The sequence below is a fragment of the Protopterus annectens genome, chromosome 6.part0 (assembly GCF_019279795.1).
Source record: "Protopterus annectens isolate FY-2018-M chromosome 6.part0, PAN1.0, whole genome shotgun sequence".
Taxonomy (NCBI): domain Eukaryota; kingdom Metazoa; phylum Chordata; order Ceratodontiformes; family Protopteridae; genus Protopterus; species Protopterus annectens.
This window is the reverse complement of record NC_056737.1, coordinates 1,809,932,972-1,809,960,152: the sequence shown is the minus strand read 5'-3', so window position 1 is coordinate 1,809,960,152 and position 27,181 is coordinate 1,809,932,972. Positions and strand designations below refer to the sequence as shown.

The 27,181-nt window shown below is 37.3% G+C and overlaps 1 protein-coding gene across 1 annotated transcript in view; it reads right to left on the bottom strand.

Annotated features, from left to right (window-relative positions):
* The window catches only part of SNX31 (sorting nexin 31), a 553,376-nt gene extending 531,363 nt beyond the window's left edge, over window positions 1–22,013 (bottom strand). Inside the window, exon 1 of the mRNA XM_044073704.1 lies at window positions 21,784–22,013. Coding sequence (XP_043929639.1) covers window positions 21,784–22,013 — 230 coding nt within the window. The remainder of the gene's footprint in view (window positions 1–21,783) is intronic.
* Window positions 22,014–27,181: the final 5,168 nt, after the last annotated feature.

The window sequence follows — 27,181 nt, the reverse complement described above, 5'->3', positions numbered from 1 at the left end:
CCTTTCTGATAAGTTCTGTTTCAACAGAGGAAACAAGCAGGAGTGTCCTCCTTCCCCTTTATTTGTGTTACAGTTAGAACCATTGGCAAAGAAAATAAGGGACTCGGACACTGAAAGACATAACTGGTATGGTACTCAAGAAAAGTTGGCTTTATTTGCAGATGACATTATTTTGTACCTGATAAAACCAGAAAAAGACATGGAACATTCTGAGACAATTTCAAGTCTTTTTTGGACACAAACATTAAGGCATTAGCTGAAAACTATGTACCCACATATGAATTGGTTTAGCAATAGTCATATATATGGAGACATGATAAAATAAAGTACTTGAGTATATGTTAAAAAAGGTTCTGTTATGGCAGCTAAGGATATGCAGAAAGAGACTAAACAAAAGATAATACAAAAATTGAGAAATGGGAAGCTCTTGTTTATAGATAGCAAGACACAAGCAGTGAAAATGTTTTTAGTTCCTTTAGTTTTATGCACAGATCAGGCATATTTTTATCAACCAAAGGCAAAGCTGTGAATAGCAACTGAGAGCTGAAGGATTTTATCTGGGAGGGGAAGAAGGCAACATACAAGTGAGCAGTTGATCCTTCCAGTAGAACAAGGTGGTTTGGGATTACCTGATTTGAACTGGTATTTCAGAGCTCCACTGTTAAGGCAGTAATGATTATAAAACATGGGAGGGGGTCAAGAAATAAGGAGAGAGTGGGATTTTGGATACAAATCCTTAAGGAGATTAACAATAATCATATAGAATACTATATTCATAAACTAGCATGCAAGATCTAAGCCAACATCATACGTGGGAATGGAGAAAGGAGATTCTGCTGATAGGGATGACTGCAATTAGAGATGCAGAGAATAGGCAAGGGGGGGGGCTGGAATTTACTGGAGAAAAATAGGAAAGGAACCAAGTTATTGGGAGCAAAAAATTAGAGGGGGAAAGGTAATCGAATGAGAAGAGGCCAACATTTCATTTGCACTGCAAGCTAGAGATTGCCTTCCCTATCAAGGATTGATATCAGAGCATAAGCAAAGAGAAAGGAATAGGGGAGTTTTCAGCAGACTCTAGAACAGAACCTGTTGTTAAAAAGGGATAATTAGTAGGCCATATAAAATACTGCAGGATAACTCTAGAACAGAGGAGGTTAGAAAGAACTGGGGAGAGAGAATGGATAAGCAATTCACAAAGAAACAATGGGAGGATACATGTATGGTTCCCAATTATGAAAAACTCCAGAAGATTTAGAAACTTTGCTTGAAGTGTTTCCATAGGTCTTTTTACACCCAAAGAAAACAGATAAGTTTTCCTCAGGTAGATTGCAAATGTCAAAGGTGTGATAAGGAAGAAAGTGATAATTGAGGATATATTTTTTGGAAGTATAATGAGCTGGCAGACTTTACAAACTTCCTGCAAACTACTCTATCATAAGTACTTGGTGAGCAAATTGGTGCAACTAACAAAATGATTCTTTGAGCTATGATACAGAATCTGAACTGCCTAGACAAAGCAAAGCCTTGCGGAGTTTCATTCTGGTGGCTGCCAAAAAAAGCACTTACTAGAAAATGGAAATCAAAGTGAAGCTGGATCTTTAGAAAAGGGTAGAAGCAAACTGCATAAAAAATGGGAATTATGGAAACAATACATGCAAAATAATGTTTTAGAGAAAGAATGAGGTTTAACAGAAGGCAGGATTTAAATGAGCTATGTAACATTTGACTGACACTGACTGAATGGATGATTATGTGGTGTATAATGTTTGCGACTTAAAATGTCAATTTATTTCATTTATGTATATGTTATAAGTGATAATTCAATAAAGATGTTGCTTGATTAAAAAAAAAAGACACTAGCCTAAGTATGAGCTATTTACCGTTTTTGGTTTATGTTCAGCAAGACGAATCAGTCTCCTTTTACAGAAGGCAGAAATGAGCTCAGTTACAGTACATATCCTAAAATTTGGATTGGATTAAAATACTGAGCTAAAGCATCTAGAATACAAGGCAGACCATCATGTCACAGCTTTGTATAATTTTTCTGAATAATTTTACAGGAATAGAAATTGCACAGACTATACACAACAAGTGAAAAGAAACGTACAGGAATATAATTTCTGTGTCTGTTTTATAGCTGCTGTTCCTAAAACTCCTAAACTAGGTGCTTCTTTTACAAAACATAAGGTACATTGATTTATGACATATATAAACTACTGAAGTATTCACAGAACAGGAAACATTCACCCACCCACCCACTTTCACAAAGATCTGGTAACATCTGTGTAGGTTTTCAACCTGCAGAATGTCATAAAATTAAAGTCGTCCAACCAGTGGATCTTGAATTTCATGTTCCTCTTGAAACAGTCTGATGTGTGCGCCTCAGGCACTTTCTTGGTTATGTGCCAAGAATGTTAATCATTCTAATTTGAAACAAAATGTCAGCATTCAATGCTGAAGTCTGCAGTTAGTTGGCTACTGTAAACAAAATGCAGAGATGGATGAGGTACTTACTCACTGTGACGCTTGAGATTTAAAGTCAACCTTTGTATTATAACTGCTGGTCTTCTACTCACCAACATTAGGCCTTATCCATATGTTTTTTTCGAGCTGTCCCACTGGTAATACCTGCTTTGTGCTTCCCCTCTGCCAACATCTAATGGAACGTGCCCCATATAAAAAGAACCTGCCCCATATAAAAATACATTTACCCCCCAAAATTTTCAGCTCTTCTAGCAAGAAATGTGCAACTCACTGTTAAGCTTTAGTGTAATTAAAACAAACAAAAATAAATATAAACAAATTAGAGTAGACGGGCTATAAAGAATATCATCATAACCTAAATTTAAAAGGAAACAGTAAGAATCTACACACTACAATAACATTTCACTCTAATATATATGATTACATCACAAGACTATACTGTCTTACTTCAGGAAGGACTCTTGCAGCAGTATTACATGGATACAGAATAGCAGTGGTGTCCAGATGTGACATATAGGCCACAGAATCCTTTTACACGACACTTAATTTTTTACAGAAGGTTTGTTGATGATGTGTTTTTTATTTGGAGTGGTAGTTTAGATAGATTGATGAGTTTTACTGAATATTTACATGGCACCATGACATTTTTAAAATTTAGCCATCATGTCTCGGACAAAGCAACAGCGTTATTAGATGTTTATGTTAGTTTTGATAATTGTAAGAGAAGTTAGTACAGGTATTTATAGAAAGCCATGTAGGAGAAATGCCCTATTACACAAGACCAGCATGCATCTGAGGCATGTCAGTAAGAATATTCTTAAAGGTCAATTCTTGACAGCTATGCGAATACACAATGATAATGTGCAGTTAGGGTTAACTCTGGATTGTATGAGGAAAGATTTTTTTGGAACAGGGTTATAGTGCTGTAGATGCTGATAATAGTTTAAGAGAGGCTTGGGTCAGTTCATGACACTCAAGAGAGACGATACCACTGTTAGAGCCAGTACTCACTATGATAAAAATAGACTGTTATTAAACTTATTGTAGTAACATTATAGTTACATGTGATATTTTTAAGAAGAATTGGCCACTTCTTCTGGCAAACCCTGACCTCAGGAAAGTTTTGGATGAGAAACCTATGTTTTTTTTTTTTTTTTTTTAGGAATAACTTGTCACTTAAGCAACAATTATGTTAGAAGAGCTTTGAACAAATTCCCCGTGAGCTATCAGAAAGATGTGGCACATTTTGCTGCCAATCTTGTAAAGCCTGTCAGTATATTTGGAATTGTACTATTGCCACGGTGGTACGGTGGTAGTGTTGCTACCTCACAGCAAGAGGTTCTCCCATTCAATTCTCAGCGTGGCTTGGGAGTGCCTTCTGTGTGGAGTCTGTATGTCCTCCTAGCTGTTGGGTAGCGTTCGAAAGACATGCGTGCGTAAATGGGTGTGCCTTCGTTGAAGGTTGGGCATCGAGCTGGCACCTTGGCGTTTCGTAAAAATCCACTGCCAATCATTAGTGGACCGGAGTTCCACTGTGGCGACCCCTTACCGGGAAAAAGCCAAAAGACAAACAACAACAACTTCCTTCTACATCCGCATACTAAGCAAGAGATTAATCTGGACTTTTATGTGGTTTGTAGAACTAAAAATTTAATTTATTATGCTAGTTATACAGCATGTACTGCATTTTATATCGGCAAAACTAATAGAATGTTTACGTATAGAATTTTGGGACACATAGGTGATGTACATAATCATAAAAATACGAATGCCTTAGCAAAGCATGTTGTAGATAGTGGTAATGAACATGGTTTTAAGTTTCTTGTTCTTGAGTTGGTATTTGAGAATATGAGGAGTGGTGACTTCAAATGTAATACTGAAAAGAAGGAAATTAAATTGATATTACTAATGAAGGGTAATGTGCATCCTGTACTGAATGAGTCTGTGCCCCTGAAGCTGATTTTGAAATCTCGGCCGCTTAAACATTAATATACATATGTATTTGAGGTACGTGCGTTTTTGACATTAAAAGTCAAGATTTTAAATAGGTGTGTCACTGCAGAAGTGACACCCTGACCCCATCTGCAAAATGGGAAAAGGAGCTGAAGATAGATGGATGGATGGATGGATGTCGGTTGATATGGTGCCTTTAGATTCATGGCTTTTGATCCCCAGTGGACTGCATTTTTCAACTGTTACATTGCTCTTATTGGATATCATTTTTTTTAATTGTTATAAATGTAATTAGATCTTGTTAAGTCTGTTAATGGTCTGAAGAAGCAGATTTTATCTCCGCAAAAGCACTTACCTGTTTCTACATTTCTGAAAGTTTGTGCATTAGCTAAGGTGACCGGAATCCCTTTTTTATTTGTACAGGCCACTAGTAATTGTGGTGCAATAAATAAAGATAATGAGGTAAAAGACGTTTCACTGAGCAAGCCTGAAGCACTTGGTAAACTGTCTTCAATAAAGACTACAGACATCATTGCAGAATACTGGTAATGGTGTCTCCTGCTTGTTATACTGGACAAAGAAACATGGCAGACAGCTAAAAAGCCATTTTGTATTACAAAGAAGAAATTCAGACTAGATGCAGTAAAAATAAAGCAGGATGGAAGAGCATGGAGAAAGCAACTGCATGCATGCCAGACTGTCGCATGAGGGCATGAAAATGAGAAAACAAGTATGAGTAAATGGAGTGATAACAGCTATAGGGGGTAAAAAGGGCTTACAAACAATGGAAAACTGGGAGTATAAATGGGGCACAGAGTGGTTAACCAGGCAGCCAGGACAGCACAACAAAACTACTGAAGGATATTATCAGAGGGCAAAGTATGGGGAGAAAAATAATCTTCAGGCATGTAAGTGAGAGAATAGAGTACAAGGTAAGAGATTAGTGTCCTAGACAAAGACAGGAGGAATTCTCTGCATACTAGGGTGATAAATGAATTGGCAGGGTTTATGGGGAGGTGCTGGTCAAACTGTAAAGCACATACTTAGGAGTGCCATCACAAGACTGAAGAACAGGTACAGCTGAACAAAAGGGGACAGAAGGTGCAGATCATCAACTACTGGCCAGCATGTTTTGTGATAGCTGGACACATACAGAAAACATTTTGGGGGAGAATGATTTACTAAATGACTCTGGGTAGCAGATAGCTAACATGGGTTTACTTTAATGAAATTGTGGCAGCCAAAGTCTCTCTTTGGCTTATATGATGGAATGACACATTTCAACAAGGGAATGCTAATGAATGTGACAGACTTGCCCTTTAATAAGGTCTTCAATACCATGTCAAACAGAAGGCAGACAGAAATGGGAGAAAGAGAGACAGAGAAAAAATGGAATGGAAACAGGGCCTAAAATGCTGAGGTGTGTAAAACTGATCATCAGACAGGTAGCAGAGTGTAATGTTTACTGAAAGGTCAGTGATTAGTGGGCTACCCACAGAGGTCAATGCTTGCACCAGTACTACTAAAATTGTGTCAGACATAGCTGCTGGGGCAAAAAAAATCAAATTTTAAGTGCTGTAACAGCAGAATAGTATACTGGGCTGATAAGCCTCTCTAAGAAGAATAGTATATTGGGCTGATATAGCCTCTCTAACAAGAATACTATACTGGGCTAATATAGCATCTCTGAGAAGAATAGTGTATATATATATATATATATATATATATATATATATATATATATATATATATACATACATATACATATATATACTGGGTTGATATAGCCTCTCTGTGAAGAGTAGCATACTGGGCTGATATAGCCTAAGAAGAGTATACCAGGCTCATAAAGGGTAGCTGTAGTTCAATGCCAAAAACTACATGGCAATACTCTGTGGCAAGAACTTCCAGGAGGTATTGACGATACAATACATGTATTTGAACAGATCTAGAAAGAGAAGAACTCAATAGTTACAGCCATTCCAAAAATGAACCATGCCTAGCAGTGTCAAAGGTAAATCAGAATCCAGGATGCATAGCTAGGGGAATCAACTCAAGCAATGTAGCAGTCATGGTCTGTGTAGATACCACCTATCAAGTGATGTCAACTCAAGTTAACAAATCATCCCACTGAAGAGAGTAGTGGCAAGGTCATACCCGGCATACTGCTTGCAGTTATGCAACCTATACTTTGGAAATAATATCTGAATTCCTGACATGCTGCAAAAGGACAGCTACAAAAATGATAAAGGGAAGGAAGGCCAGAGTTAATGAAATGCTAAACAAGGTAACTACATAGCATACTAGAGAAGTATGGGTGCAAAAGATGGTTAGGGGCTTGGGGGAAATAAGTTAGGGGGTCAGGAGAGAGGCACTATACTTAAAAACAAGGTAGCAGGGACTTGGAATGCAGCATCATATTTATTACAGCACATTAAGAAGAAAGTTCAGAACAGCATAGAAAAGACAGTTAAGAGCAGATGGAGAAACAGTTTGTGGAGATGGCAGCTGCAGTAAAGTTAGCTGCCACATTTGGGCACACCTGATGGACTGCGATTCTGGTCAGAAACAAGTATATACATAGTTTACCAATTTTTTTTGGAAACTAAATATTAAAATTGTTTCATAAAAGCACTGGAACCAAGTGTACTTATTTTAGAGTTTATAGTGCTAAATGATGAGTTAAAAGGTTTAATAAGAATTATTAGTATAATAGATAAAATGTAAAGTTTGTAAAGTTGATGTTAAATTTTGATGGCAAGGTGATTCTCTTTTGTTTTTATTTATTTATTTTATGGAGTGTTATGCAAGTTTATTTTAATAAAGTTGTACTTTTTTTGTAAACAAAAAAGGTGTGCATGTATGTTTTACATATATGTATATGTGTGTGTATATATATATATATATATATATATATATATATATATATATATATATATATATATATATATATATATATGGGTCTACTACAGTTGATTGAAAACTCACTTGACTGAAAATGAAATTATTAGGACCACTTCACTGAAAGGTCACTTCACTGAAATCTCATTTCATTGAAAGTTATAGATGGCCTTTTCCCCACTGTAGTGCGATTCTGGAGTTAGTATATAAAGTAAGGGGGTGTGGGGGGTGTACCCCCCCCCCCACATATTATAAACATTTTAAACTATACACAGTGATACTTACAAGTGCAATGAATAACTGTTTCTAAAAGAGAATATATAACCAAGATATGTGAGGGTGCTTCAGTTTCACAGAAAGAGAAGCATCGAACAACATGGTTTATCATGAAGGACTCTGAACTGATACTCAGAAGCAATACTCTGCTAAAGGCTACTTTCCTTTTAGACCAGACCAGGCATTCAGCTTGCAGTGTTTAATAAAAGCACAAGGAATGAAAAAGTCACAGGTTCACATATGCTCAAAACAAAAATATTCTTAAAATCTGCAGCAATGTCCAGATGGTGCCTAACAGTATTTTACTGTATTAGTAATGGCAAAAGCAATACAAGAAGAAAATCACTTGCAAGATCTGATTAGTTAAAAGAAGGCCATTTTGCTTTTATTCATTTGTTAACTATAAAACACTAGGTACAAGTGTCTCAAGCAGAGACTAAAGGAATCAAACATACGACCTACACAGTGAAGCTCATTAACAGCTAACAGCTTTAACTCTCTATTCTAAACTGCCAGACATTTTACTAGAAAGTGTGTTGATTAGATTTAACATCTTTGCCTCAGTCCATGCAGCACTCCAGTATCCTCCTGATTTGCAAGGCAGGAGTTTTTCCTCCCTTATTTTCCTACTTTTATTAAGTGTTAAAAGTACTTGAGGATAAAAGATGAATTAGCTTGCAACGTTACCACAGCACTCTAAAAGGTATACTGCAAATCAATGCACGTGGCTCAGAAATCCTACTAGAGGAGGTTATTACTACAAAAGATTGTCTTTTATGAAAATAACAAAAATGCACAGAAGCTTATTCAAATGGGGTTAGTGACAGTTTTTCAATCAAAAAGTATGACTTCCACACCCATGAGACAGCACAAGCCCTGTATAAAAGACAGTGTGCATGCAAAAGATGTTTCAAATGCCAAATTCACTGTAGGAAGATTTTAGCTGCAGTGTCCATGTAGATTTGTGGAACAAACCGGTGCAGGTGACACTTTACATATATGTAATTTAAAGAATAAGGGAAGTTCATCTTATACAGGTGATTGAGTGGCTTTGGAATTGATCAAGTGGTGCCTATAGACACCTTCTACCTAGGGTTAGCAACTGCTACCTAGTGTTACAATCTTTCTCTGTTAACAAGAAATACCTTCTAGCTGAAGATATCCTGGCTTTCTTCAGGAACTGAGCAACTTAGATAAAAATAATGAAGTCCAAAAAGATATGCAAACCACCTAGGCACGAAGGACAGTGGTCTTGAGATTTAAATGAAACTTGTGTCCTTAATGTTTTACACAAGAAATCAGTATAGTAGGACAAGAAATCAACTGTAAAGCACTGAACCGTAGCTGCCACATTGGAGAAATGTGAATTAAGTCTCGCTTTTGGATGGTGAGCAGGCCGGCATAGACTTTAGAATTGCTTTCACACAATGCTTGGTTCTCCAGTCCAATTCTTAAGCCTGAGTGCCTTTTGCATTCTGTATGCATGTTCTGTCCATGTTCATGCGGCTTGTTCTCCATGGTCTCCAGTTTCATCATACATTCCAGAATAATGCCATAAGGTGCAATGTCAATGTTAAATTGGTCCTAGGAGTTATGAACTGTGGCTGTACATTATCTTTAATGGACTGGACGGTGTAAGATTACTTCCTGCCTTGCAACATTTGCCTGATGGAATAGCATACAGCTCTCTTGTGATTCTGAACTAGATAAAGTATAGAAAATGAATGGCTGAATATATGGAAATTCTCTTGGCCTTCAACAATAAATCAGCTGAAATGGCTGAAAGATATAAAACAGGTCACTAGTCTAGAGGAAAAAGGCATTTATGCTCCAGGCTCAAGATTAAGGTTGTAAAGTTCAAAATATGGGGTAGGAACCCAGTCTCGTTTGACACTCTACCTTTGGTGCTCAAGACTGACACTACATGAATTCATAACTGAGCACCAGTAACCCACTAAAACGGTCTTACATGATCTTTGTGCACAATACATAAAATGCCTAGAGGATAAACTTGCAATCCATTAATCATTCCCATCTGTCCAGTACTCCTCTGTAAATAGACTGACCTTTAGTTCCTCCTTGCCTGATCTGAACCACTTGACTGTTAAATGATGTGATCAAAGTGAAGACATCTGACTGCACAAATGCTGCAAAGTATAAAGAAAGGTTGAAAGACCATCATTGGGGACTTTGCCCCTATAGCTCCTGCATGGTGAGCAATAATAAACCTTGAACTTACTACACATCACAACATATATTAGAAACTGTTTTAACTGCCAATTCCCAATGATCAAATTATTCACCTCCCACCGGGGTGACCTTGCTCTTTCTAACTTCTCTTCAAGTACTACTCCTGATATCACTACCTCTTTAATAAAATCCAACCACATGCCAGTTGTTGTTTGTCTTTTTGGCTTTTTGGGCTTTTTCCCAGTAAGGGGTCGCCACAGCGGAACTCTGGTCAGCTAATGATTGCCAGCTCGACGCCCAACCTTCAACAAAGGCATGCCCATTTACGCACGCATGTCTTTCGAACGCTACCCAACCATGGGGAGGACATGCAGACTCCACACAGAAGGCACTCCCAAGCCCAGCCGAGAATCGAACGGGAAAACCTCTTGCTGTGATGTAACAACGCTACCACTATACCACCGTGACCACATGACAGTAATCCCTTAAAAACACACTTTAAAGACCTGATTTTGTAACTACTCCAAAACAAGCTTCCTACCATTTACTGACGTCCCTGACAAACTATAAACAGTGCAACTCTCCTTCTGCCGACCAGCTACCTTCTGAATACCTCCAAAAAGCAGCCAAAGTAATTTCATATCCCATATCCATCCTCATAAACATAACCATTAAGGAAGGAATCATTCCACACATCTGGAAAATCTCCCATATTATCCCCCTTCACAAAGGTGGTAACTCAAATGATTACTCTAACTACCGGCCAATAGCTCTTTTATCTCCCTTAGCAAAAATCATGGAAAAATGCATTCACCAACAACTTTTAAACCATTTAACTCAAAATAACATAATAGCTAAGTGCCAACATGGCTTTAGGCCATCACATTGCACCACTATCGCCCTGTTATCCTTTACAGATGTTATAAATAGAAATCGAAATAACAATAACCTCTCATCTGCACTCTTTATTGACTTCTCAAAAGCTTTTGACATGGTTCACCATACCCTTATCAACATTCTAGAATCCTTTTCCCTTGACTCTCTGGCAATTAAACGGTTCATGTCCTACCTAACCAATAGACAACAAGCAGTTCTCTGGGAAAATAATACATCATCCCTTCTACCAGTCACCCTCGGAGTCCCTCAAGGCTCTATTCTAGGCCCATTCCTATTTTCTCTTTTTATCAATGACCTCCATGTAGCAATCCCACAAGCCACCTGCATTCAATATGCAGATGATTCAACATTAATATGCTCAGCAAGCTCCCTATCTGAACTACATTCTCTGACTCAGAATGTATTCAACACAGTTGAAACATGGTTCACAAAACATTGCCTCCTTCTCCATGCTAAAAAAACCAAGCTCCTTCTCTTTACACCCACTAGTAAGTCCTCCCCTATAGATTTCTCTGTCATTTCAAATAATCGCACAACTATATACCCATGACTCTACCACCAAGCTGTTAGGTATTACTATTGTCAATAACTTTACGTTTGATATCCACATAAATTATACCATAAAAACTGTCAACAGAAAAATAGGCTCCTTATACCGAATCAAAACCTTCCTAACACAAATAGCAAGAACCAAGATTGCACACTCCCATTTAATTTCAACTCTTATATATGCATGTCCCATATACACTAACCTCAAAAAAAATAACCTAGTCAAACTAGCTCATGCCTACAACAACATCGCCAGATTTGCTACTGGCAATCCTTTTAGAACTCACCACTGCTTAAATCTAATGCAGCTAGGCTGGCTTGAATTTCAAAGCCATCTGAAAATCTCCCAACTAACCATTGCCCACAAGATATTTTATCAACCTAACAGCACTCCTATACTTTCTAATCTCATAATCCCCTATAAAAATCTAAACTCCCTACGCTCTTCTAGCAGACCTTTAGCTAGCATAACCAAGACTAACAACACAGCTGGTGATTCCCTGTTTTCTAACACAGTGGGAAAAAACTGGAACCTACTCCCCAACGAACTAACCTCACGTTCTTCCTTGCCTCTCTTTAAACAAAACCTCAAAAGACACCTTAAAACAACCTGGTTATGCCCCTGCAGTAACCCTGACTAACCTTCTGTTTTTTGCTAATATTATTTACACCTCCTACTATGTATTCCCAACTCTAATGCATACTTCTGATGCAGAACAGGAACTGGTGAACACAACAGAACACACTGGTGGAATCTATCCTGTTGATTATCACAAAACATTCTTATTTCAGATTTTTATCATACCCTTTGTTGCTTTTATATCGTGTAAATAATTTAACACACACATTTGTCACTTTTATATTAGTGTAAATACTTTCATCTCCATTTTTTATTCGCTGTTTCTTGTATTTTTTATTGAACTACTTTCAGTTACTATGTATCAACTATAATTTGTATCCTTTGCATTGTATTTCAAATTTCTCATTAAATTTTTACTACTGGAGCTTTTCTCCCCGGGCCTCTACTGAAAATGGAAATATATCCAGTTAGACTAGCCCGGTTAACAAATGTAAAATAAATAAAATAAAGTACCCAGGATCTGATGCTGTTGCATACTTCTCTGAATTCTATTCCTGATGAATCAAGGAGTTTGCTTCTAATCATCATAAGAATAAATGGCAAATTCAAAAAAAGCCAGTATTGTGAAAATCCCATATAAATAAGCTTTACAACAAAAAGGAACTTGAAGCTATCTGTAAGAGTCCCCCCACACAATGCAATATAAAAACAGACTCAAAACTACAATCCTGAAATACACCATAATCAAGGACAAGGTAATGTATGAACTCAGAGCCACTGTAAGGATAACCATGGTTCCTGTTTCACAACTCAAATGATGCCTATAACTGCACTATACTTAACCGATTTCCAGTGAAGTCTCCTACTCTCATCCTAAATCCGGAGACCATTACAGACAAACTCTGTGCTAATTTCATGCCCCACAACCAGCCAGATGTCCCCCACAATCACTCTTCACATCCCTCCCAAAAAGTACCTTGGACTAAGTTATATTTGTATGAACCAAACCCAGAAATACTGCTCTCTAGGATCTGATAATATCCCTATTTATCTGATAGTCACTATCCGGCACTGCTTAGCCAAACCACTAAAAATTCTTCAATTTAATGTAACATGAGTTATGTCCCTAAAATGTGCAGAGTGGTCACAGTGATACCATTATACAAAGGTGGTCACAATACAGACCACACCCCCAAAAAATATGCAATGGTGGATATAAGGTTTGGCATGAGGGTACATGCCCCCTCTTTTTTGTTACTACCATGGCATTAATATTGAGCTTTTATAGGTGTGTTGTTTCTTCTGAGGATCCTGTTTTAAGATCACGGTTCAGACATCACCAGCCACAAAAGAGCCAACTAATGAGAGAATCAACAGGGCCTAAAATGGAGGGGGATGGTACACCACAAAAAAAAACCTGTAGTCATTCTTTGTAAGATGAAAAGGTGCAGAGAGACTAAAAATAAATAAATAAAACATGTAGTATGAGAAGCAAAGGAAAAGCAGCTGGGGTTTAGTGGTACTGATCGAACACTCAACATGGAAAGGAAGAATGTAGAGATCAGCCTATAAGAACAGTCTGAAGCACTGGAGTACATTCATGTGTCACACAGCCATCATACAAGAATGCTCCGTGGTTGGAAGGATTGCAACCTGTAAAGAAATGGACATGTTTAGCAGGTTACAGAGGCAAGTGTTCAGTGCAGTACCTAGCCAGAAGGTATTCCCAGTGACCTTCCTTCCATGATGCAAACTAACTGTAAGGAGTGGCAATGGGATGTAATGCTTAAAAAGCAGCATTTTGTTTATTTATTTTTTAATTTTATAATAGAGATTGTGATACTGGGGTGTTACAGTAATGTATTTCAACTTGCAACTGTATCTGCTATTTCTCCTCTTTTTTTGTGATCACACTTTGGGTGTAATAATCAAAAGTAGTAAGGAGGAATCAGAAATAAAATTTAAATAAAGGTTTGTGAATTATGCATAAACCAAATTGTGTGGTTGTTTCTCTCGGGCTGGTGATTCTTTCAATCTGAATCTAAACTAAAGTTAAAAAAATTAAGATGGTCAGCCAGCTGATGTATAAATGGCCTTGTAAGGAGATGCACGTTTTGTCTCCTAAAATGTTATTCATCCAACAGGTGGATACTGTTCTACTGAACAGATTCTATACTGCAAATGTTTAGAGGCCTTTAAAATGCCACAGCCATTTGAATGATGCACTTAGCGCATGCAAAGACTTGTATAATATTTACTGTCTGAGCTTGTGAATCTTCTTTGGTAAACATAATGTAGTGAATCACGTTGACATTTGCCAGTTTCATTACATGCATGAGAAGTAAAATAATTTATCTCACTGTCATTTAAGATAAACTGTAAACTGACTGGTAAACACTGTATTCATATGATTGAAAGAAGTTTTTTTAGTGCAGAGAAAGAACCCAAGAGTATACTTTAATCAAGAGAAACCTTGCATGTTAATAGGCTTTTTACAAAAATTCAATAATGTTGCTAAGTTGAGGTACATGAGACAAGCATGCAATACAATAACAAAGAATTTCAATAAAGAAAGGGTAAAGTTTAAGCTTACAGAAAATTATATAGATACCTGTGGAAATTCCTAGCCTGATGATATTTGAAAGACGGAAACAAAGATTAGCTTACAAGAGAAACAGGTGGTGATATTTTAGAACTATGCAAAAATAATGATGACAAAAGATGACACATTGGTTGCAGGAGAGAAAATGCGTGATATATATGGGTCAACAGCATGAACAAGTAGATGATATGGGTCAACAGCATGAACAAGTAGATGACAGAATTAGAGACGATCTATACAAGGTAAATACAGCTTAAATATAACTTGATAATATGCTAACTAGATATTGCGAGTTCACCAAATTTAACAGAGAAATAAAGCAGCAAATAATACAAATATGGCAGTGCCAGGGAAGGGCAAAAGCAGCAGAAAGGGACCCAAAACACACTACTAGAGTTAGTTAGATCCCTTAACATTTCATAAATTCAGGCAAAGATTGAAAGGTGTAAAGCAAGAGACATTAATGAAAGAGACACAAAGACAAGAGGGAAAAGTGAACCAAAAGAAGCAGAGTGCAGATAATGCAGTGGACAGTAACCTCACTAAGAGAACTTGTCCAGCCTTAGAAATACTGTGTGCAAAATTCATCGATGAGCAACATTATGTTGAAAACTGATCTCAGACATTAAAGCAGACTATTGTAATTCTAGTAAGAAACACAAAACAAAGCAATGACAGAAGTGCTGAATAAATATAGTGATGCAGAAAGCAACATTTCTGCATAGTGTAGGTAAAAATGATAATACATAAAGGCCTGAGATTACAATAAGCCTATTAATGAAAAGCAGAGAGTGTGAGAAACAGGACTATGAATAGCTACATTAACAAATTATATACAGTAAGCTAAAACTAAAGTGAAAATTGCAAAAGTTTTAAAGAAAAGGTCAGAGTAATTGTGACAAAGGGAAATACTGCCAGCCTAGCTATCTGGGATTGTGTAAATGGTTGTGTCATTTATGAATAGCAACATGATTCATATGCCTGTGTTACAAATATATTAGAACTATTGTATAGACGTTTGCTGAAGAAATATTTTTATACACTACTGTAATTGATTAGATGTATGCATTTTAACAGGAGTTTAACTTGCAAAACTTAAGAATAATTGAGATTAAGTTACTTTATAGCTGGGCCATAAACAAGAGATGTTATCTTTCAGTTTGAGTCAACAGGAGAAAGGATGTCTATGCTAGGGGACTCTCTGTGTTGTATTGTAAGTGTTTTATTGTTATGTCTTCTAGCAGCTGCAAACATCTGAAGGCTATGTACTTTCACAGGGAGTTGCTAGATGCTGCATCAGTGGGGGTTGCTTGTGATGCCTGGGAACTAAAGTCAGGTGACAAAAAGTGATGTCATCCAAGTTAACCCAGCAGTAACATTTGATATTAATTTAGGATTTTGCATTTGTCTTTGACCTGACAGCATCAGCTGGGAAACATCAACTTACCACTCTTGCCTTGCTACTAGGGTACAGTAAATTATTTTAGATATAGTTAGGAATATAGTAAAGATTTGTTTAGATGTTTCTGTATTTATTTGAGACTATCCTGCAATGTTGTTTTAAATATTTCCTGTGATTTTGAACACTGAAGTTACTGTGATGATTTATTGAGTATTTTCTTGTTCATTTATTATTTATTTCTAAATCTAATTAAAACTTTCAATTGTGGCTTGTCTGTTTAGAGATATTTAAGCTCGTAGAGTACTTGCATATCTATTTGGTGACACTGTACAGGACAGTCCTAATACCCTGGCTCTTGGTCAGGCATGTGTATCTTGTGTAGGGCTGGCATTCCACCCACAAATAGTTTTGCTGGCTTGTGTTCACTGAAGAATGGGATAAGATGGTCTCCCCAGTGATCCTGACCCAATTAAAGTGGTAATCGAAAAATGACAGACTGCAAAAACATTGGAAAAAAACACTGCTGTCACTGCATTACTGCCATATGTTAACTTCAACTAGTTTCGTTTTTATGGAAAGTTACTATAAGCGTCACTACATTACGTTACATGCTAGGGCCATTTTAACATTAATGTGAATGATTTTTAATACATGTCGAAAGGTGGGACTTGAACCTATATCATTTATAAAAGAAAGGAGGGATTTAGTGGAATAAACTCTGGTGCCTCACTTCCAGCATATCACTTTCACAAATCCATCAGTCTCCAAACAGGTTTTAAAAATATATTTAGAACTAGCAATAAGGGCTTTTGTATGATGAGATGTAATGGCCAAGCACACATCTATAGTAGGAGCATGTGATTTTCACCATACTATTGTTCCGTGAATACTTGGATTACTATATCTCACAAAGTGAATGGCACTAACAAATAACTGTTAACAGCAAGATTTTTGAAGGTTTCACATTCAGTTTGTGGTTAGTTTTGATGCAGTTTGATTTATAAGAACAGGGGTGAGGGAGCAGGGAGATTTTGTCCATGCTGTCTGACCTGTAGTAATGGTGGTGACAATTTTTCAAAACTGTAGAGTCTGACATCTTCTGTCTAGTTGTACAGCTATAAAGATGAAGCTAGAAAGAAAAGGAGTGCATGGATAAGCTTGCTCCTTTGCAAATGTCCTCCAAAAAAATGCTTTAAATTTGCCATTGTTATGCCTTTTTGGTGAAAACTGACTTTTCAGTGCTGTAGACAAGCTGAAAGAGTCAATTTCATTTTTCATATTTAAATGGTTATTACATATCCTCAGTGGTTGAAGAAGTGAACACTCACTGTAACCTGTCTATTTTCACCCCAAAACACACTGGTGGCTCACAGATGGTTTAGAGCTCAAGTGTGAGAAACTGTCAAGGATGAACAAGAAAGAAAACCCATGAAATGGAGGTGCATGCATTATGTGAATTAGGCTGATGTGCTCCCATTGACCTGTTAAGCCATTGTATTGCTCTCAATGAGAATCCAATCTGAAGTTTTAAGATTACATAAAAATCTGTCATCTGATCTGTGAGTGCCTTTGTAATAAAGTGCATTTCTGCTGGAAACTTGAGTATCCATTAAAAAAGACTATTCTGGTGAATCCATCTTATTCCTGTAGATATTTTTTACATACTTGTATAAAAGCCATACCCTTCTGTTCAGTGCTCCAAAATATGCATACACTCAAATTATATTTACTGTTTGTTTTTGTGATCTGCTCTAATAACTACATGAACCAAACTTCAATGATTTACAGGGAAATTTGACACCAGCTCCACTGGTCACAGACACCAGTAATTTTCAAACATCCATTATGAGTTAGCAGCTGTGGAAACAACAAGTCATATGTTTTTCTCCAGATCAGGCTACCACAGGCACTAATGTGATGGCAGGTCTGACAGTTTGTTTTGTTTATTTAATCTGTATATGGCAACACAACGTTATTCCTGTTGTTTTACAGGGATTCAAATAAAGCTCCAACTTTTTACTCTATATGCAAGTAATACTAGGAACCACAAATTCAACCCAAACTTCAAAGTGCGGGGATCAGCTTCTGATATGCAAATTTGATTCCTTATGTCAACCAGTACAGCAATCTAATCCCAATTTATAGATCAAGCTAATCTGTTTATGAAAAATACTATAGGTGTAGTTAAAAGACAACTTGTTTGTTCTTTTAAAGTACAGTTGTATAAGAACTTACTATAATAATAGGCACGTGACTGTCACTGTTGCACTATTAACTGATGAGATATCCTGCCAAGGATAGCCATATGTCTGGCGAACACTGAAGCCTGGATACCCTCCTTTTAACCCATACATATGACCTCAACCCATCAGAGCCAGACGTACATAAAGGATGTACAGACAGGGAGTACGTCAGGGCTTTCAAGGAGATGAAGCAGAAGCTGAGACAACTATAAAAACATGTTCAAGTAAAAAAAAAAAAAAAAAGGTAAAAAACAAAACAAAGAGCCTACCTCAGTTTAACAAAAAGGAAAAGGGGGAAGGAAGGAAGTATGCAATACTTAATCAGTTGGACAGCTATTGTTATGGCAAGCTTGCCATATGTCTTCCCTGATCACAGATTCCCAAAACTGTCTAAAAATTAGGGTGGAAGACACCTGAACAAGGTTATGATCTAAAAAAAATAAAAACAAGTGAAAATGACCTAGCAAACCTGCTCTAGTCCTAAGGAAAACATCAGTCTTGTAATGTTTTGTAAAAGTAACTGCTTCAAAAAAAATAAATAAATAATAGCCGATCTGTAATCCAGACCCCTGAAGAAAGTCCCTGCTGGAGCAGCAGCAGCTCTAGTAGACTGTGCTTTATCGGGAGATGGAAGCTGTTCACCATGAAAACAGCAACGTAAAGAAACAGCCTTGGATAGCCAATTAGAAACTGTTTGCTTGGAAACAGGAGCATCAAATATTTAGCCTTGGAAAGAGAAAAAAAGCTGATCAGGCTGACAAATGTGGCACTATTCATCCAAATAACATCTGAGATGCATACACTTCCAAGGAGTACAGGATCCCCTCCCATTTATTCTGAGGTGAAGGAAAAAAAAGGCAGGCAAGTTATTGAGCTGTCCTTTAATTACACCAATAACAACTTTAGCCATAAAAGAAGGATGAGTACACAGAGTAGGATATTCTCATGGAAAAATGAGAAAATAATGAATAGCCACCAAGGCTTGCAATGCTAAAACCCCTTTAAACATGAGTGAAAGCCACTAACAGCACTGTTTTTGAAGTAGAAAACGTAACAAAATCAGAAGCACCAGAGATATGGTAAGCTTTTCTAGGGCATAGTTAAGTCCCAAGAAGGAGGGATGGCCTTTCATGGTGGTCATACTTATTGATTTGGCCTAAAATCAATAAGTAAGTGGTAGATCTCAAGGTAGGCAAGCAGAGATGGTTGACAGATGTGCTTTAAAAGAAGAGGATACCAGCCAGGCAGTGAACAGCCTGCAGACATATGCTAGATTATTAGGAATATCAATTTAATAAGAGTCGTGATTCTTTCTTTGGCACCAAAACAAAATCTCTCCCATTGAGAGAGACAATTTCCTTGTATTTGGATTTCTAGCCTCTTGTAAAAAGCCATGTTCTCAAAAAAATGGTGCCTAAAAGGAAAGAAAAATTATATCAGCCAAAGTCATATTCAAAGTCTGGAGACTGGGGTGAATTAAAGAGCTTCTGTTCTGTGCCTGTCCATCTTGTTTGGTAACTAATGATGGACTGCCTCAGGACAGATGACAGGAGGAGGAACCAGAGTTGCCTGGGCCAAAAGGGAGTAACCAAAAACATTTTGTTTCCTTCTTGATCTTTAGAAGGAATTTTGGAATTAAAGTGAAAGGAAAACAAACACACCACCTTTTACAAGAAAGGTCATGGCGTTTCTCCTGCATGCAAAATGGCATGGTAGTCTTGAACAAAACAGACTGGGCAGTCTGTTGTGTATGCAGGCAAATCAATCTGCGGAGCACCCCACTGATGGACAATATGCAGAAATACCTCTCTGTTTAACATCCATTCATGAGAGTCTGCTCTAGATCTTCTCAAAATGTATGCTACTGTATTTCTTCCTGAGGGTATGCCTGTATCCAGGAAACAGATTTGGTGTTGAATTGCTATTTCCCAAGCTATCAAAGCCAACCTGCAGAGGTGATGGGGCTTGTTGTCCCCCCACTAGTTGATAACCCATACAACTGTAGTGATGCTGCACCCCATGCCAGATTTAATGCATATGTGAACATACCTTGGTAAGGGGAAGGAACCAGAAAGGGTACTCCTGGATTACGTGTAATCTGGTTCATCCATCATGAAGTTCTTTCTTGATGAAGGACAAGAGAGGAATTTGGAGGGTTAATGGAGGCAATGTTGAGTGCAGAAAGACTTCCAGAGAACACTGAAGTTTGAAGTAAGGAATCATAGAAATAACTGATCCCATGTAACTCAAAGCTTTGACTAGGTCATATCCAATGAAGATTGTGAAAATAAACCATCAGGAAAAGAACCCTGTTGCCTAGAGGAAAAGCAGTCACTGGCATTTAATTCTGCATTTCAGGAAAATCTGATCCCGAGATGGAACAAAGACTTCTTCAGGTTCAGAATGCACCACAGATTGTCCAGAAAGTCCATAATAAATTGCAAATGAGTCAGATGAAGCTCTTGAGTAGGAGCTTAAATAAGAAGATGGTTTAGATAAGGAAAGATCTGAATAGCTCAAAGCCTATAGAAGGCAACACCAGCAAGGCACTTTATAAATACCCTTGCATCAATGGAAAGACCAAAGGGTAAAGCAGAAAACTGAAACTTAGATGAAGATGCACAAAAATCTAAGATTTTTTTGTACTGAAAAGGACTAGGAATGTGAAGACAGGTGTCCATTTAATCAACAAGCTTTCTTGGTGACTTTGGATTTATCATTGGATGTAAGGGCGCAATAGTAAACATCCTGAAACTTTGGACTTTGAGAACAAAGTGTCAAGGAAAGAAAGATCCAAAATAAGTCTCCACATGTCCTTCTTTCTGGGAATCAGAGACATTGGGTACAAATTTGTTTTCTCCAAGAGTGCAAAGACAAATTCTACTGTCTGCAGGGAGAAGAGGTCTCAAAGAAAATGAAGAATGAGATGAATCTGGCTTGGTGGTGGGGGGGCAGGAAATCCAAGAGAAAGCCTTCCAAGACATTCTATAGCAGGACCCATTTTTACAACATTAATTGCCAAACTGGCAGAGAGGGAAGGTTTTTTGAGATAAAGGAAGCTGAGAAAGGTAGAGGTAGGATGGATTTGGAAGAGGAGATAGATAATCATAAAGCAGGCGATTTGTCTAGAAAGAAAGGTTTAGAACCCCTGGACCTCTGCTGAGACTGTCCCTAAACATCTTCTACATGGTGTCTTACACTTTTGAGAATATTTTTGAAAACTTTTGATGTTTGCAAATAAAAGATCCAGCCTTAAGAAGGATAATTTTAAAGAAGAAAGATTTGTTTAAGGCCCTGCATGACCTTACACTTCTGCAAGGTCTTGAAAAGTCCTGCAGCTGCAGAATCAAAATGCTTGCCTATCCAATAGACAGTCAAGCAGCTTAGCTTTGACACCTTCAGATAAAAGCTGAAGTCTAAGCCAGGAAAACTTATGAAGAATTAAACCAGTGGCCACAACCCTGGAAGAGACATCTGCAACAACATAACTACACTTAACAGAACAGCCACTTGGGAAACAGAGTTGAGAAGAGAGTGCGCGGGAGACACAGCTTCTGAATCATCAAAATCATACAGCACCTTACTCAGGGTACCCTGAATAGATGAAAGGTACCCAATCACAGCAGTTTAGTAATTAATAGCTCTAAAAGCTAAAATGGCAGAAGTATACATTTTTTGTCATATCTATGACTCTGTTGTATACAAGACATTGAAAGACAGGAACTTAGAAGGCTTTTGAGTGTAAAGAGTAATCACAGATGGATCAGAAGGAGGGTTAATGTACAAGAACTTAACAGAATCCAGCACCTTGTTAAACCGGTCAGGATTTTTAGGAGATGGTGGCTGAGATTCTGGACTAAGGGAAACAGTGAAGAAAGCATCCAACAAAGCTTCTAAAACAGGAGGAATGGTTGTAGGCTTAGATACACCCATTTCCAGCAGAGCACAATACCTCATCAGCAGAAGAGACAACTGAAAACCTTCCCATGGATAATGCTGCATCATGACAATGGTGTCCCCAAAGGAAAGCTCTTACATAGCAGAATCAGAAGATAAAGTATCTTCATAATCTGAAGCATAGGTTAAAGGAGAATGAATATGGGGAAAAATAGGCCAAGTAATCATCTTCATTTGAATCAGACTCCTCCTCTTATTCTTCCATTTGACTTTTGAGGGGAAAGGAGAAGAAAGAAGAGAAACAGCAAGAGCACAAGAGAAGGTGGTTTTAAAGATATTGCTTAAAAAGGCCCTGGGTAAACCCTGCCATTCCCTAGCAGACTGAGGAGAAACTGTATGGCTAGTCTTCTGTTTCTTCTTACATACAATGTCTGCCCCCATCAAATGAGAAGGTTCTAAGCTCTGACATACCTCAGTCGAGGAAATGTAAACTTCTTCCCTGACTATGATTTGAGGTATGCCATCTGGTCTCTCTCTGACATAAGCCACACCCCCCTCTGCCATAGTGAATAATTGATCAGATGTGATGGGCATGCAATACAGCTGCACCATACTGGCCTCTAACTAGATTGCAATAAAGGAGCAGAATCAGATAGATGGTCCAGAGTCTTATCAAGGGACAGGACAGTTATATCCAGGTCTGATCAGCAAAAAAAAAAAAAAAAAAAAAAAAAAACTTCTTCAGCATTGAAGGGAGGTCAGCTATTGAAGGTTTAGATGCCATCTTATCTTGCTCAAGCACTAGGTTTCTGATTCTCCAGATACATTTTCAAAGACGACAGATGACTACATAAGGATTTGGGAAGAAGTGCCTGACAAATAGAATAATCCATATATTCATGTTTAGCATCCAGACAAAGCAAACATTTAGTCTGGTGGTCCATGTGAGGACTCTGACTCCCACAATCACATGTCCCTCTCTTAGAATATGTACAAAACCTATGAAGTACAAAAAAACAGAAAAGAGGAGGGTCCTCAACAGGGATACTTATCTGCTCAACAGCTGAGGAAGACACATAAATCATATGGCTAACAGACCAATGGAAACAGTTCAGTACATGGCTGACAAGTAGAAAAGGTGCTTTACAGTCACATTCCTTATGTGCATCTGGCTCCGTTGAGGTGGGATAATATTTCAGACATGCTGTGCAATGGGAGGGCGCTTAGGCTTTGGCATACTGGCCAGATGCACTGAGATCCTTGGCAGCATATACCATCAGTTAATATTGCAGCAGTGATCATGGAAGGACATCTTTAGGTAGTATTTCACCCCTAACATCAAATTCAAAACTTATATCATTATATCCTCTCAAGATAGCTCAAAGAAAATAAAAACAAGATACTATGAGATAGGCATATATGTTAAAGATAAGTCCTCAAAAATACACCACTACTACCATAACCAACATGGGATAGCAGTTTACCAAAAATAAACTTTCAGTCAAATAGTACTTGCCAAAAACATGAAGTTACAGCTCTGTAATCAGCTGAACAAACTTGCTTACCTGGTAATGGTTCATATGTTTAGATTGCTGTGCTGTGTCAAGAGCATATAAAGCTGACAGTGTGGCTTTAAGTAGTACCATTATGCATATGTGGAACTTGTTGCAACCCACCTGCCACTACCATGAAGGAATTGAGAAGCAGAATAAAATAAAACTACTTGCCTGAAATTCTACTGTGTTATGGTACTTATTCCACCATAATGTCCAGTTCTATCTGTTCTACCTCTACACTTCTCTGAACCTTCAGCCATGTTTCCAACACTCATCTACCTCCTTATCTGATCCTCTCACTCAAACCAATGAAGTGATTGTTGAGCTCATGTCGCTATAACCATGACAAAGAATGATATGGTCTTGACACAACACCAGTGAGCTGGGCTCAAGTGCATCTTTGGAACATTTTTTTTTTTTTTTTTTAATTGTAGTACTTGTTTAGGTGTAGCCTTGTGATCATAAATGTAAACCATTTGTTTACATCTGCAATTATTGTAGTTCAATCCTCAAACAATTTCATCTTTGATCTAGGACTGAAAAGTTGGATTAGATGAATCATATGACAGAATCAAAATTGCTGGGAGAAATATTAAGAACCTCAGATATGCAGATGATACCACACCAATAACTGAAAGTGAGCTGTACAGACTGTTGATGAAGGTGAAAACAGAAAAGGTAAAAGCTGTCTTTTTGCTCCACAAAAAAAATAAATAAAATTATGTCATCTAGTCCTATCAACTATTTGCAAACAGATGAGGAAGATGTGAGGCAGTGACATTTTTCATGGCCTCAAAGATGGTGACTGCGGTCGTGAATTTGAATGACCCTTGCTTTTTGGAAGGAAAGAGCTGTCAATGACTGATTTTCAAGGATCATGCAGTTTAATATGAGGTATGACTTGCTATACAAGGACAAAATGTAAATGCTTTATTAGTCTGGTCCCCATTAGTAATTGTACAAAGTTGGATATAATTTTCAAAAAGACTGAAGTCCATACAGATAGATATACAGACATGCATATACAGACATACTTACACAAAACACACACACACTATATACATATAAACATAGACATGTACATATACACGCATATGGGCATCTGAGTGCCTGCCACAGTAGGACTGTTGCATTCATTGAGAGTCAATGGACAGTAAAATATACAGAGATTCTGGACTCACTGAAACTTCTAAAGTAATTGTTTTACCATGAGAAGTTCCCCGCCAACCCTAGATGGTTGTAGCCTGTACACTCACACCCCTTCAAGCTGCATGCATGTACTAATCCTAAGATTGCACAGCAGTGAAGGTATGGGAAACTCGTTCCTTTTACACTGTTCTGCAATGAGACAGAACAGCAGTAGCAACACATTTTGCAAGCAATCCTGAAAACAGCACAGATCACAGCTACCAATATCCCTAAACCTCCAAGCCCCATAACACTGCAATTATTACACCATAGTTTAAAAAAAATCACTGAAATAGTAATTTGATAATATGTGACCATCATTAGCGGACCGGAGTTCCGCTGTGGTGACCCCTAACCGGGAAAAGCCAAAAGATGCAACAACTACTGTTGTAGTGTCTTTTGTGTGGTTGTGTGACCATGGAGATTGTATATTTAAGCAAGGAAGCAAAAAAAAAAAAAAAAAAAACTCGCAATGGCATACAGAATGATTTGATGCTTTAAACACTTTTTAAAGTACTTTTCGCCTTTTGCTATTTTCTGGCAATTGTGATTCAACAAAGTGTGTTTTCAGGCATTTGGCTAAATGTTTTTGTGATTAAGCCAAGTGTGAATTATACCAAATGTCATAGATCCATACACACACAAACACACACACACACACACACACACACACACACACACACACACACACACACACACACACACAGGCAAGTTCACCATTCCAAAAAAGTAACTTTCATATGGACCCATTCTATCAACATCAACACACTGACACCTGATCTGTTAATAAACAAAATATATACTTATTTCCTGAACTGCACAACAGTGCAGGTAGGTGGAAACCACCTTAGCCAACTGTTCTATGACTTTTGCCGTATCAGAAAACTCCACAATGTATATTACAGTCCATAAGCAGCACACACTTCATTCCAATTCACCCATTTAACATAAAACAAAGCTTAATTACACACCTTAACACAACCTTTTTCTGACACAATCATAAATATTTATTAACTTTATTGTCTAGGTTGGTGGGATGGTTCTCAAAAAACATTTTTAAAACATGATCCTGACTAAATAGGTAGTTACAAATTTCACATTCTATTACCACTAACACTGCACCATATATTAAAATACTGAGACAAGGATACTTGATGTGAATAAAAAAAATGAAAAAAAATAAAAATAAAAAAATAAATCACATAAATCACCCACTCGCTCTCTCATTAACTACACAGGACATTGAGTGAAACCTTTATATACATATATTTGTAAAGACAAACCCACATACATGTATAAATGTCTTGGCACACACAATATATAAAAAGATAAGCATTTTGGGAAACATTAGGTTAAACATTTTAGCAATCACAACTATTAAAAAGTTTGTTCAGTATCTAGACATGATGAGGTATAAAACTGCCTATATTGAATTTTGCCATTAATTCAAGATCCAATGACCTAGGCTGCTTAACTCTGTTAGGTTTTTAGAGGCCACTTTGCCCACTCCAGAGTACAATGTTCAGGTTATTCAGGACTTTGGGGAAAATGTTTAAGATACAGAAAATACTCTAATGTGATCCATGAAATGGCTACGAATGGACAGCACAAAAAGGCCACTCCAGCCTGTGCCATCTGCTACTGTCCTGCATGTATGATGACCTTTGTACCTTTTTTAAAGAGTAGTGAGCCTGATGTCAAATCAATGGCAGTACACCAACCTAGTAAAAAGATGTCACACTTTGAGAAGACAAACTGTGTCTAGCCAAAGATCACAAAATGTCCAGGACATATACAATTGTGTTAACACAGTCTACAGTGACTTATTCTGTGCATTTTATCACACAAATTATTCCATCTTCAAGACAAAATTAGTGGGCTGTTTAGAAGACATTTAATTCCTGTCAGTGTTTCAGGCACAATGGATGACTGAATCCTTGTAACAAATACATTTCTACTAAATCTACCTTTGAAAGGCTATCTTAATGAATTGACCCCAATAAAATATGCATCAATACCCCAAAAAAGTGGCTACACCAAATTCTAACTTCCACTATTTGCACTTTTTTTTTTGTATTTGAATATATGTTTATTTCACTGTGAATGATATATAAAGAGAACTATTTAACCAATTATTCTCTACACTTGCACTGGTAAAAAAAAATATCAGTCAAAACAATTGTTTCCACGTTGTTCTGTTTTAAAATAATATCTCTTTTTGTTGCTTTGGGAAGTACACTCAATATTAAACAATATTCATTTGCATGACTTCGCTGTTAAACTTACTACTTGCTATCAACTCGTTTTTGATGCATGCTATTTGACTTGCTGTCCTCAATTACATGCTATTACTCTATGCAACTGTCATACAGAAATGTGGATACAATTCATTGTCAATTTATGCATTAATCATATTTAATTTGTATGCAACTCATTTTCAACCTATGCATTAGATATACA